The sequence below is a fragment of the Anolis sagrei genome, chromosome 5 (genome assembly GCF_037176765.1).
Source record: "Anolis sagrei isolate rAnoSag1 chromosome 5, rAnoSag1.mat, whole genome shotgun sequence".
Lineage (NCBI taxonomy): Eukaryota > Metazoa > Chordata > Lepidosauria > Squamata > Dactyloidae > Anolis > Anolis sagrei.
Genome location: NC_090025.1, coordinates 89027545 through 89040996, shown reverse-complemented (window position 1 = coordinate 89040996; position 13452 = coordinate 89027545). Strand labels below are relative to the sequence as shown.

General features: G+C 39.5%; 1 protein-coding gene across 3 annotated transcripts in view; it reads left to right on the top strand.

The window, feature by feature from the left end:
• The window catches only part of CACNA2D1 (calcium voltage-gated channel auxiliary subunit alpha2delta 1), a 531008-nt gene that overhangs the window by 264149 nt on the left and 253407 nt on the right, over positions 1-13452 (top strand). For all 3 annotated transcript variants that reach the window (XM_067468854.1, XM_067468853.1, XM_067468852.1), the window contains exon 5: positions 10708-10767. In XM_067468854.1, coding sequence (XP_067324955.1) covers positions 10708-10767 — 60 coding nt within the window. The remainder of the gene's footprint in view (positions 1-10707; positions 10768-13452) is intronic.

Below are 13452 nucleotides of genomic sequence, written 5' to 3'. Positions count from 1 at the left end.
TAAAGGTGAGTACCATCACTTTGAAAGTGATGAGTCTCCTAATTTTAACAAGAGGGGAGCATGGTCTCCTGGCCAGTGATTCCCCACTTTGATCTCCATTACTAGTCTTACATTGTTAATTCCTACTATGAAGTAATCTGTTGTAGTAAATTTTGTGTGCCTATGGAAGTAGAAGGTTGGGGTCTCCTTACCTATCATCATGTGTAAGGTGTAAGGTTCCATTTTTGAAGTTGATTTTACATTCAAGCCTTGCGGGGTTCATCCCTAATTATATATATATATATATATATATATATATATATATATATATATACACACACACACACACACACACACACACACACACACAATTCCATGTTAAGATCTTCCCCCAATCTCCTTTTGCTTGTTTTCCCCCTTCCCCCTCTCCTTTTGCTTGTTTTCCAACTTTGGCACAGTACTTTTTGTATGAATCCTAACTGATTTTTATTAGGGGCATAGATACTTGCTATAGTGATCTTACTATCACAAATTTTCCTTACCTATCTTCTATGAATGTCCTTTATTAATATTACCACTCCCTTCAACATATTTGATCCCCCGGGATTCATATTGTAATTCCCAGTTTTTAAGTTCACCAATTTTGTTCTGTCCTTTTTTTCTGGGATTCCTGAATTAGACATATGTTAACATGTCATTCAGATAGCAGTCAGCCATTATTTTGCCTCTTGATGGGAGACGCAAGCCCTTTCAAATTAACCAATAGAACATTTATTTCATCCATCATTGATCTAGGTCAGGGGTCCTCAAACTAAGGCCCGGGGGCCAGATGCGGCCCTCCAAGGTCATTTACCCAGCCCTCACTCAGGATCAACCTAAATGTGAAATGACTTGAAAGCACACAACAATAACAACAATCCTATCTCAATCAGCCAAAAGTAGGCCCACACTTCCCCACTGAAATACTAATAATTTTATATTTGTTGAAATTGTTCTTCATTTCAATTATTGTATTGTTTTTAAGTATTTTTGCACTACACATAAGATATGTGCAGTGTGCATAGGAATTTTTTCATGTTTTTTTTTCAAATTATAATCCGGCCCTCCAACAGTTTGAGGGACTGTTACCTGGCCCTCTGTTTTAAAAGTTTGAGGACCCCTGATCTAGGTTGTCCTTAGGTCATTAGAGGAAAACAGGGATATGCACATATGAAATAAATTAATATTTGTTTCATCCGGTTATACACACACGCACGCACACACACACATATATAAAGCTAAAAGAACTAGAGAAGAAGGTAACATGGCAACAACATGTAACCCTTGCCCTAGCCACAGTGATTGTAAGAAATAGGACCATGAACCCAGAAATGGCTAACACTGTCCCTATGTTTACTACTTCCTGGGTGAAGATGTTATTGCCAAAACAAGACTGGTTTTGTTGACTGTGTAATCTTGTTGACTCGGGACTTAGATCACTATTGCTCAGGTCTAGGAATAGTCAATCTGCTCTCTGCAGGATTCATGAGGTAGGTATGGAATTGGATCCATTTCAGGCAAATGGGCCACTTTGCAACCTGGGAGATAAGTTGGAGGTACAGACACTCAAAACACCCCACTGTGGTCCCCCAGTTCAGAAGAAGAAAAAAGGAGAACTAACAGAGTGTATTCTGCCACTTGAGGGTGAAAACCAAGCATGCCAGTATGGCATGAAAATATCAAAGATGCTCTACATCCTATAGCATCAAATATTCAACCACGATTTCATTCTTTATGTAAAAACAAACAAGCAGATTCATCTCATTAGTGTGCAATTTTGCTTTTATCTATAATACATGGAAAAATTATATGAATCCTAAAGAACGGGTTTAAAACTAATTTCTTTATTATTTATTATCGGTAAATGTGTGCTCTGAATACTTATGTTCTATACCTATATACCTGGGTCACATAAATATTTATTGAACAAAAAGGGATCATGAGACAAAAAATTTAAGAAGCCATGATTTAGTTCAACTCTCAGCCAGTGTATGAAACCACATAGCCTGAAAAATGGTTGTTGGGTTGTTATTGGGCTTTTAAAAAACTTTTAATGAAGAAGAGTGCACTGCCTTCTGAGCTGGACAACTTTAACGACCAGGAAGTTCTTAGAATCATAGAATCATAGAGTTGGAAGAGACCTCGTGGGCCATCCAGTCCAACCCCCTGCCAAGAAGCAGTAATATTGCATTCAAAGCACCCCTGGCAGATGGCCATCTAGCCTCTGTTTAAAAACCTCCAAAGAAGGAGCCTCCACCACACTTCAGGGCAGAGAGTTCCACTGCTGAACGGCTCTCACAGTCAGGAAGTTCTTTCTAATGTTCAGATGTAATCTCCTTTCTTGTAGTTTGAAGCCATTGTTCCGCGTCCTAGTCTCCAGGGAAGCAGAAAACAAGCTTACTCCCTCCTCCCTGTGACTTCCTCTCACATATTTATACATGGCTATCATATCTCCTCTCAGCCTTCTTTTCTTCAGGCTAAACATGCCCAGCTCCTTAAGCCACTCTTCATAGGGCTTGTTCTCCAGAATCTTTATCATTTTAGTCACCCTCCTCTGGACACATTCCAGCTTGTCAACATCTCTCTTCAATTGTGGTGCCCAGAATTGGACACAATATTCCAGGTGTGGTCTAACCAAGGCAGAATAGAGGGGTAGCATTACTTCCCTAGATCTAGGCACTATGCTCCTATTGATGCAGGCCAAAATCCCATTGGCTTTTTTTGCCGCCGCATCACATTGTTGGCTCATGTTTAACTTGTTGTCCACAAGGACTCCAAGATCTTTTTCACACATACTGCTCTCGAGCCAGGCATCCCCCATTCTGTATCTTTGCATTTCGTTTTTCCTGCCAAAGTGGAGTATCTTGCATTTGTCCCTGTTGAACTTCATTTTGTTAGTATTGGCCCATCTCTCTAATCTGTCAAGATCGTTTTGAATCCTGCCCCTGTCCTCTGGAGTATTGGCTATCCCTCCCAATTTGGTGTTGTCTGCAATCTTGATGATCATGCCTTCTAACCTTTCATCTAAGTCATTAATAAAGATGTTGAACAGAACCGGGCCCAGGACGGAACCCTGCGGCACTCCGCTCATCACTTCTTTCCAGGATGAAGAGGAGGCATTGGTGAGCACCCTCTGGGTTCGTCCATTTAACCAATTACAGATCTTCTTATTTTTATTTGAAATCTCCTTTCTTGGAATTTGAATCCCTTGGATTGGGTCTTATTCTCAGCAGAATCAGATGACATGCTCAGTATATATTCTGTTTGACAACTCTTCAGACATTTAAAGATAGGTATCATACTATATTTAGGATTACCTAATTATATTGTCTTTAGCTTGATTTCTTGTGGGTGGCCTAGCTAGTCCTGTGTTCAGCATACAGAGGTACAAAACTTATTAGTCCAGATTCAGATATGTTTGAGATAATTCTCTGTGCCATTCTCCCAGGACATCTCTCTTATAGCAAAACAGCTATTAACAGTCAAAGAGAGAGAGAGAGAGAGAGAGAGAGAGAGCATGTGGTCTGCAGCCCCTCTTACAACTTCTCAGGAACGATAGAGTAAAGGAAATGATATACCAGAACATACATACAAACAATAAGCAACAGGACCATAGATAAACATTACTAGAGAAGGCTTGAAGAAGGTTGTCATTTTCAACAGGAAAAGTAATAATTTTAATTCTGGACAGCTGTTGGCCAAGTAGGAATTGCAGAAAAATAATATTGAATCTTTGAAAGATTACCTTTTCAACTATCACATGCGTGTTGGGGGATTTAGGGAGCTATAGTTCAAAAATAATTTCCCTATGCTCTGAGCTTTAAGAATTTGCTGATGGATTGCTTGGGAATGTAACACAAAAAGGAGAGAAATCTGACTACTTTTAAGTAAATAGTAGCTACAGTTTGAAATTTTGTGTTTAGGATGGTTTGTTAGAAACATTGTTATATTGTTTACAGGTATCATTTGATGCATCAATTTCCTAGGCATTACTTGTACAAGCTCCCTAGGATTTTTGTGTGTTGGTTTTTAATCTTTCAGATAAGTGCCCAGAGTATTAAGAGGTTCTCAAATATACAACAACAGCAACAATTTTTATTGATTAGCCAGTTGGCCTTATAAAAAACTGACAGTGCAGACACAATATACAACATACATCTAGTCCTCTTAAAATAAAATACAAATATACTGGTAGGAAAATCAGAAAATCTGGCCAGGAAATCAGAAGACGCTTACTTCTTGGGAGGAGAGCAATGTCCAATCTCGATAAAATAGTAAAGAGTAGAGACATCAGACTGGCAACAAAGATCCGCCTAGTCAAAGCCATGGTATTCCCTGTAGTCACCTACGGATGTGAGAGCTGGACCTTAGGAAAGGCTGAGCGAAGGAAGATAGATGCTTTTGAACTGTGGTGTTGGAGGAAAGTTCTGAGAGTGCCTTGGACTGCGAGAAGATCCAACCAGTCCATGCTCCAGGAAATAAAGCCCGGCTGCTCACTGGAGGGAAGGATACTAGAGACAAAGTTGAAGTACTTTGGCCACATCATGAGGAGACAGGAAAGCCTAGAGAAGACAATTATGCTGGGGAAAGTGGAAGGCAAAAGGAAGAGGGGCCGACCAAGGGCAAGATGGATGGATGGCATCCTTGAAGTGACTGGGCTGACCTTGAAGGAGCTGGGGGTGGTGACGGCCGACAGGGAGCTCTGGCGTGGGCTGGTCCATGAGGTCACGAAGAGTCGGAGACGACTGAACGAATGAACAACAAACTGGTAGCCATAGATATATGCATCAACTATCTTTGTCTCCCCTACACTGCACCCCAATCTGATCTATGTATTCCGATATCCTTTTAGCAGCTTTAAACAAATAAAGGGCAACTTTTGTTGTCAGAGTGGGGTTATAACCAGCCAACTAAATTAAGGTTTTGGCCGCTGTATCCCAACTTGTTTTATTGCAAATAAAAAACCGTAAGTATTGTTTCCTTTCTTTTTCAAATATACAATTTGTAGGGGGAAAGTTTCAGGGAGCACAAAAGGCTCAATCTTATTCTTCTCTATACAATAGTGATGTCTTTCTTTAAAAAAGGGCCCATCACATTAGCTGTCAGAATGCTGTGCTGGTCAAGAAGCGATAAAGATATGACAGGGAGGGAAAGTGAAGGTTTGAAAATGAATTTCTTGGGAGCTGCTCTTTCTAGATCAGATAAAATTTCCCCGTATCTCTTTTCTTCTGATGGCAGTACATCAAAACCTTTTCACAGATTAGTAACACACACTGGGGATGCTCAGGGCAGACCTTTCAATGCATAGCTAGTTTTCAGACTGATGGATGATGTAGCCTTTGTAGGGAAATCATTCATTCCTCAATAAAACAAACAGCAAAAGCTAGAGCAGGCATGGGCAAAACTTTTTGCCCTGAGGCTGCATTGCGGGCTCAGCCAGAAGAGCTGAGCCAGGAGATAGAGTGGGGTGGGCCCAGGAGGAGGCGGGGCTGGGGTCAGGGTGGGACTGGAGGATACAGACCTGGAAGCAGGGAGGGCCCAAGAGGGGCAGGAGGGATGGGACCTGGGGTGGAAAGGCATGCAGTGTAGGAAACTCCAGAAGGCTCTCAGCCACCACATGCCTCCCTCCCTCATCATTCTGGCATAAGGACATGGCAGGCTGCTGCTTACTTATGCACAGAGGATGGGGAAAAATTGGAGGGCTGGACATAAGCACCCAAAGGGTCATGTCCAGCCTGCAGGCCTTAATTTGCCCATGCCTGAGTTAGAGGTTGAACGAAGTAAATATTTAAAGTTGTACTCCTCTGTTCTGGGGATTTCCTACTTTATGTCCCCACCCCCTCCCTGGCACAGAATAAAAGAATAGCAACACTACGGTAAGGTGGATCTGTAATTGGTTAAATGTAAGTGGTTAAATGGACAAACCCAGAGGGTGCTCACCAATGCTTCCTCTTCATCCTGGAAAGAAGTGACGAGCGGAGTGCCGCAGGGTTCCGTCCTGGGCCTGGTCCTGTTCAAAATCTTTAGTAATGACTTAGATGAAAGGTTAGGATCATCAAGTTTGCAGATGGCACCAAATCGGGAGGGATAGCAGATACTCCAGAGGACAGGAGCAGGATTCAAAACGATCTTGACAGATTAGAGAGATGGGCCAAAACGTAACAAAATGAAGTTCAACAGTGACAGGGGGTTGGACTGGATGGCCCATGAGGTCTCTTCCAACTCTTTGATTCTATGATTCTATGATTCTATGAAATGCAAGATACTCCACTTTGGCAGGAAAAACGAAATGCAAAGATACAGAATGGGGGACAATGCCTGGCTCGAGAGCAGTACGTGTGAAGAAGATTTTGGAGTCCTCGTGGACAGTAAGTTAAACATGAGCCAACAATGTCATGTGGCAAAAAAAAGCCAATGGGATTTTGGCTTGCATCAATAGGAGCATAGTGTCTAGATCCAGGGAAGTAATGTACCCCTCTATTCTGCCTTGGTTAGACCACACCTGGAATATTGTGTCCAATTCTGGGCACCACAATTGAAGAGAGATGTTGACAAGCTGGAATGTGTCCAGAGAAAGGTGACTAAAATGATCAAGGGTCTGGAGCACAAGCCCTATGAAGAGCGGCTTAAAGAGCTGGGCATGTTTAGCCTGAAGAAGGCTGAGGGGAGACATGATAGCCATGTATAAATACGTGAGAGGAAGTCACAGGGATGAGGGAGCAAGCTTGTTTTCTGCTTCCCTGGAAACTAGGACAAGGAACAATGGCTTCAAACTACAAGAAAGGAGATTCCATCTGAACATGAGGAAGAACTCCCTGACTGTGAGGTTGGACTGGATGGCCCATGAGGACTTTTCCAACTCTATGATTCTATGATTCTATTATTCTATTATTCTAACACCAGGAAAAAACTAACTCAATCTACCTTCCTTTTTCTTTTTGTTTTTCACTCGAGGATCAGAAAAGACTTAAGGGTAGAAAAAGCATTTTATAGGATAATTGGTTCTGCTACCTTGCTGCTTGTAGAAATTCAGATTCCTGACAAAATTTAGTAGTGACTAGGATTGTTTGTGCATTCAAACATGACATAGTGAGGCATTTATATTTATAGTCATTTTAATATTTACTGTGGGCAAGTCATTACCCATTGCAGTGTTGCCAATGACTTAATAGTAAATTGGGGGGGGGGGGGGGACACAGGAAATTTCCTATTTTAGATCACAGTTTCCAGAATCCTCCAACCAACATGCTTAGCTCATATTATGTGGGAGTTATTGCATCTCCCAATACTTTTCCAAGCACTTGTTTTCTTAAAAACATTATAGTCATAATAATTTCTGTAACTGAATACAAATTATCTTACCTATGTCAGCGTCCCACCAATGTACTTGTATATTTTAGAGGGCATTTAGGTGGCTACTGGAAACATATATGGCAGATTACAATTATGCACCAAAATAGTTTTGGAGTGTATCGCTCATAATCCACCTGCATTGGCTGTGCTTTCTGGGGCCCTATCAGTCTACACTGGCATATAATCCAATTCAATGCAATTAACTTGTATTCTGAGATTGGATTATATAGCAGTATAGATGGTTATTGAAACTCTAGATTCACCTTCCTCCTTTCCCCAGTGTTGGTTTTGAACACATTGTTAAACCCACAGTAGTGCTTTTAAGAGATGCAAATTTGTGAAGACATGCATCCTGTAGTTGTATATATTAAAAAAGCTATTTGAGCTTCTCTGAAGATGGGAATGTCACCTTGCAGCATTAATTTGCAACAGCTTTTAGTGGTATGGCCTCCACAATCATGTTTTACTACTGTAGTGTGAGGCACAATCTCTTCAATGCTTTAGCTTTTATGAATCTACAATCTTTATGAGGGGAGGGAGGAGGAGGAGGAGAGAACTGGAGCCCCTCAATATGCTTTGCGGAGTCCCAAAGGCTGCACAGAGCACACTTGGAGAATAACTGGTCTATGTCATTGGTCTTGTCTTAAATATGCAGTATTGTATACTAGGGCTGGGCAACCACGGAAAAATTTGTTTCTAAACTCGATTCGTTTTTAGGGGGGTTTTGTGTTTCGTTTTTTAAAAGAATTCCGAAATTTTTCTTTAAAAAAGTTCAGTATTTACGAAATTTCGGAAATTACGAAACAAATACGAAACAATTACGAATCGATTCGTTAATGGCGGACGCAATTGCACAATACGCTAAAAAAAACCTCCAAATGGGACAGGGGGAACTTCTGAAGCTTCCCTCTCCCTCTGTTGTTGACTGTTGGTGTGATAATTTATTTTTTTATCACTGATAAAACAAATAACAGCTATAAAACTTGCACCAGACATACGGAAATAATAACGAAACAATTTCGAAACAATTTCGAAACGATTACGAAACAATTACTAAACGAATTGAAAAATTCGTTTTGATTTTTAGTTGCTCCTGAATGGTTCAATATCTCTTCGTTATAAAAAAAATAACGAATTACGAAATTAACGAACGAAACCGCCCAGCCCTATTGTATACTGTTGTTGCAATATTGTATTCATTTACTTTCCTGACTTTGGAACTACATTTAAGTTTACCAAGTCTCTTAGGAAGCTATCTACACAGGATGGGCATTTGTACTATAGCAAACACATGAAATTAAATCCCTGTGGAATTACTATTGTTTTATATTTCTGAGATATTTGTAAAAACTTCTTCGTTATAGGCATTACACCCCTATCACTTAATATTATTGTATTCATGCTAAGAGCATGAAGACACACCCATTCAAGCAGAGCATAACAGAAGTAATGCTGCAGAGAGAACATTAATATGTATAGGTGAAAAAGTTTCAAGCACATCATTTTTAGTGACATTTATTCAGTTCTCATATTTAGCTGTCAGTCATCAAGCGAGCTATATGAATGTGTTAAATTGCCTAAGGATATTCTGGTCCTGTCATTTTGCCCATCACTCTCTTTTAATGCACTGATTATTTAGTTTGCATGATTTTCTTTGCATTTTCTACCAACAGTCACTGCCATATTTTTGATCGCATTATACAGTCAGCCCTCCACATTTGCTGGGGTTTGGGGTGCAGAATCTCCACATGAGTGTGAAAACCACGACAAAAGAAACACTATTTTAAACATGAAAAACATCTCTCAAGAAACCTTTAGGCCCCCCAGAGCAACTTCTGACAGTCATACTGGAGAACCTAGAGAATCTTAGAAATTTTATTCAAATCCATGAACAATAATCAAATTTGCAAAAGTTAAACCCAGAAATGTGAAGAGCTGGTTGTAATAGTGTCCCTTCTTTATGCAAATACATATGATTAGCTGGGTAAAATCATGGTAATTTACTCAGATTTTTCTTCCTTCAATCCCATTTGGAGAGTTATTATAGAAAGGGTTCCAACAGTTGTACTCCAGAGCAAGATCATCTCTGACCTTAAACACCACACCAGTTGAGTAAAATCAGCAGTTTATTGAAGAATATATGTAGCCAAAACAGTAAAAAGTAATCAACAGTAAAAGTGAAAGATCTAATTTAGTCCATGAGGTACAAAGGAAAACAAGAACAAAGAGCCAATAGAAGTCTATGAAACTAAGCAGTTGAATCCATAAGCAACACAGGAAGCAAATCACATAGGCAAAATATGAGCTTAGCAAACCTTGGTATGTGAAACTCAGAGCAAAGGAAACTTAAACTTGGCGTTATCCCAATGATTCCTCAACTGAAACAACTGTCTCCCACAAATTATAAACCCTTCTCTGACTCCAAAGCTGCAAAGAACACATTCTTTTTTTTTAGTTTTGCTTTGTTTTCTTTCATCCATTGGATCCAAGCTGACCTCCTTAATTGCTGCTCAGACTGCCTCTGTTTACTAAAACGTCTCTTTCTGTCCAATCTCTCTCTGTCATTGTTAACTCCTGTGCCTGGTAAATCAAAATCAGCTTTGTTCTCAAACAGCTGCTCAGGGAACAGCAAGGAAAGGCCTTTCCCAAGAGTAATGGAATGGGCCTACTTTGAAGGGCCATGGAGCCCCCGGTGGCACAGTGGGTTAAACCCCTGTGCCGGCAGGACACAGGTTCGAATCCAGGGAGAGGCGGAGATCAGCTCCTCATAGGGCTTATTCTCCAGACCTTTGATCACTTTAGTCACCCTCCTCTGGACACTTTCCAGCTTGTCAAGACCTCCCTTCAATTGCAGTGCCCAGAATTGGACACAGTGTGGTCTGACCAAGTCAGAATAGAGAGGTAGCATGACTTCCCTGGATCTAGACACTATACTCCTATTGATACAGGCCAAAATCCTGTTGGCTTTTTTTTTTTTGCTGCCATGTCTATGGACAATGCTGGCTCTTTGGCTTAGAAATGGAGATGAGCACCACCCTCCAGAGTCAGACATGCCTAGACTTAATGTCAGGGAAAACCTTTACCTTTTTATACCCATACAGGCTATATGAATTAATTGAATTTAACATTCATATGAAATACCATAACTTTTTGAGACATAAGTCTAATTATCTTGGTTAATGTCTGGTAATGTAAGTTTGGTTTAGATTTTAAGATTGTTTTCTCTCCAGATAGTTAGGATGGGGCATTAATATTTTTCAAAATTAACCTTGTGTATACTGATCCACTATTATTGTATAAAGTGGCTTCACAGGCATTTTCTTTTTCTTTTTTTAGCGACTCGCTGAAGCAGCAGAAAGATTTCAGAAAGAACATCAGTGGCAGGATGAGTTTGCGGTAAGATTGCACTTTTTAAAAAAAGAAAAAAAAAAAGAAAAACCTATTTCCCATTTGCTGATTTCTCCATTTGCCATGCTAGCTAGTTATATCAGAAAGCTCTTCATTCTTCTTTCAGTATGTGTAAGCAAAAGATGTGTAAAACAAAGGAACAGAATGTTACTGAAGAAATATTAAGAACAAATGTTTGTTTTGTAGTTAATAGACAGACAGGACTGTCTGTAGCATCTATATTATACTAGGATAATGAAGTAAAATCAACATGGAATTCATTTGTGATTGAAAAGTGAGATGAGATAGGCATCAGCCTTTATAAGGAATCACAGTAAATTCATTAATCATTGTTTATTACTCTGTTTTCCCTGTAATTCCCTGCCAGCTGTCTTGGAGAGCTCCTGCTCATATTGTGGCTGCTAGCTTTATGAAATGCCATTCCTCTTTGGCTGCAAAAGGAACACATGAGCAGAGTGTGCATATATCATTCTGCAATTAATCTAACCAGGAGATACATGCTCTAGATCTCGAAGAACATGACAGCCCGCTGAAAGGAATTAACTGTCCAAAATACAACTGCTAACTATTGACTTGGAGCTATTACTCCAGTTGTTTAATTAATATGTGCAGTGCACTTCCATGTTTCTATTAGGAAGGAAGCATAATTCTTGGAATTGCTAAAATCTTTTCTACTGGGGAAAAAAGAACGAAGATGGGTTTCAAAAAGATTTATTTCATGGAAGATTTGCTATCACTGTTTACATGTCAAATTGCCATGCAGCCAGTATCAGTGACAAGATATAATGTGCTGGAGAATATGAAATGGAGCACACAATTGCACTCATGTTCTACTTGTGGCCTTTCCTTGGATTAACTCGTTGGATTAACTGCTGGACTAGACAGGTCTTTTCATGTTCTTATGCTTTTATTATTTTTGGAGTTCTTAACCTCCCTCACAAATGTCATGTAAAAAGAAACTTTCAAAAGTTCTTTCAATATTGCTTGAGGCAAAATTTCAGTGGCAGATCTACTTTTGGACACATATCTATTTTGTGTGCATATAGTGGTGCAATGGGGGATTGTCCCACATAGTTGAAATCTTTCTGTGGTTTCACTTTCTTTTGCCCTTTATGTTCAGTGAGAATTTTTAAAAAGATAGTTTGCACATTTTGCATAAGGAGCTTGTAATTTATCAAATTTCACTGCCAAGAAGGTTTTGCAAAGTTGTCCTGAAAATACCATATTTTATTAATATCTTCAGTGAAAGAGACTCTGTAAAATTCACACAATATCAGCATGCACATCTTTTTTTTTTTGGCAGGAGAAATAAAGTAATAATAAAAGCAACCTGAAACAAAGCCAACACCTTCTTTTTTCTGTTGGAATGAGGGAACAGTACAGAACATAATGACCTTGACATTAGGTTACACAATTAAATTTTGAATAAATGTATTAAGCAGCTCGTAATTTAATTTGTTCCATTTTAGCCAGAAGTAATCTTTCATTTCTTCTTCTACCTCTTTTTTTTTTAAGAAAACGCCTGTTTAAAATGAGTTTGCACCTGGCTCTGTCTGCTAAATTTACTATTCAGTACAATCCAGTTTTTTTAAGGAATCTGTGTTGTAGAATTTTTTTAAAAAACTTATTACTGGATTCAGTGCTTGCCTTCCTGGTGAAACTGAAGTGCATTATGAAGGTTCCTGTTCCTGTAATGGATAAAGTTACAAAGAAGTCCCTTTAGTGCAGTATGAGTCAAAGACAGAATGGATCTCTTTTGGATCACAGAAGAAGAAAAAAATGAATTGAGGGTAACTTCTCATTCACTTCAAACCAACAATGAACTTTTTGATTATCAGCGTGTGCATAATGGTAGCTTCCACAGTGTGAATTGGATGGTGGGGATCTGACTAGCCAAAACAAGGCAGGACCAATCTTTTAGTGTGGCGGTATGGAGCAGACTGTACTTTGTCTCTTCAAACTGTACATCAGAATACTTAAACATAGACATGTTCCAAACCACATAAGCTTGATCATTGTCTACAAGCACCTGCTTCCATACTGTCACTTGTGCTTAATCCTAAAAACAGTACAATCTATGCGTAATGTCAAAGTGTATTATCAAGAAAACATATAATATTCTATTTACCAAAATCCCCAGTACATAGCTCAATTCAGTGGTACACAAAAAGTGACTCTGCTTGAAGTAAATTCACACTGCGAGTCATAGAATTTACTTCAAGCAGAGTCACTTTTTGTATAAGCTACCTGGCATGATATAAGAGTCTAGAGTTGCTGAATTTATCAACTCCTGAGGAAGGGGATTGCTTTCCCCGAAACAGGGTACAAAAATACCCGGGCACCCCTGCTGAATGCCATTGGGACTTTTCTTTGAAGACTCATTTTGAGAAGCAGTGCTCCACTTTTCACTGGACTTGAGTTGGATCTTTTCCATGAAGATTGTTTTGAGAGTGGCGCTTCATCCTCATTATTGTCTTCAGTTTACATATAGCCTCATGACTCAATGCTTACTTTGTTTATATGACTTTTCTCATTGAATGTATCCCTGAAGCCTATATACAGTGGAATCCCTATCCAAACCCAGAACTGTTACGTTTGAGAGTGGTTGCTCCTTTTGATTTCTGTGTACCATTGAATTGAGCTATGTACTGGGGATTTTGGTAAATAGAATAT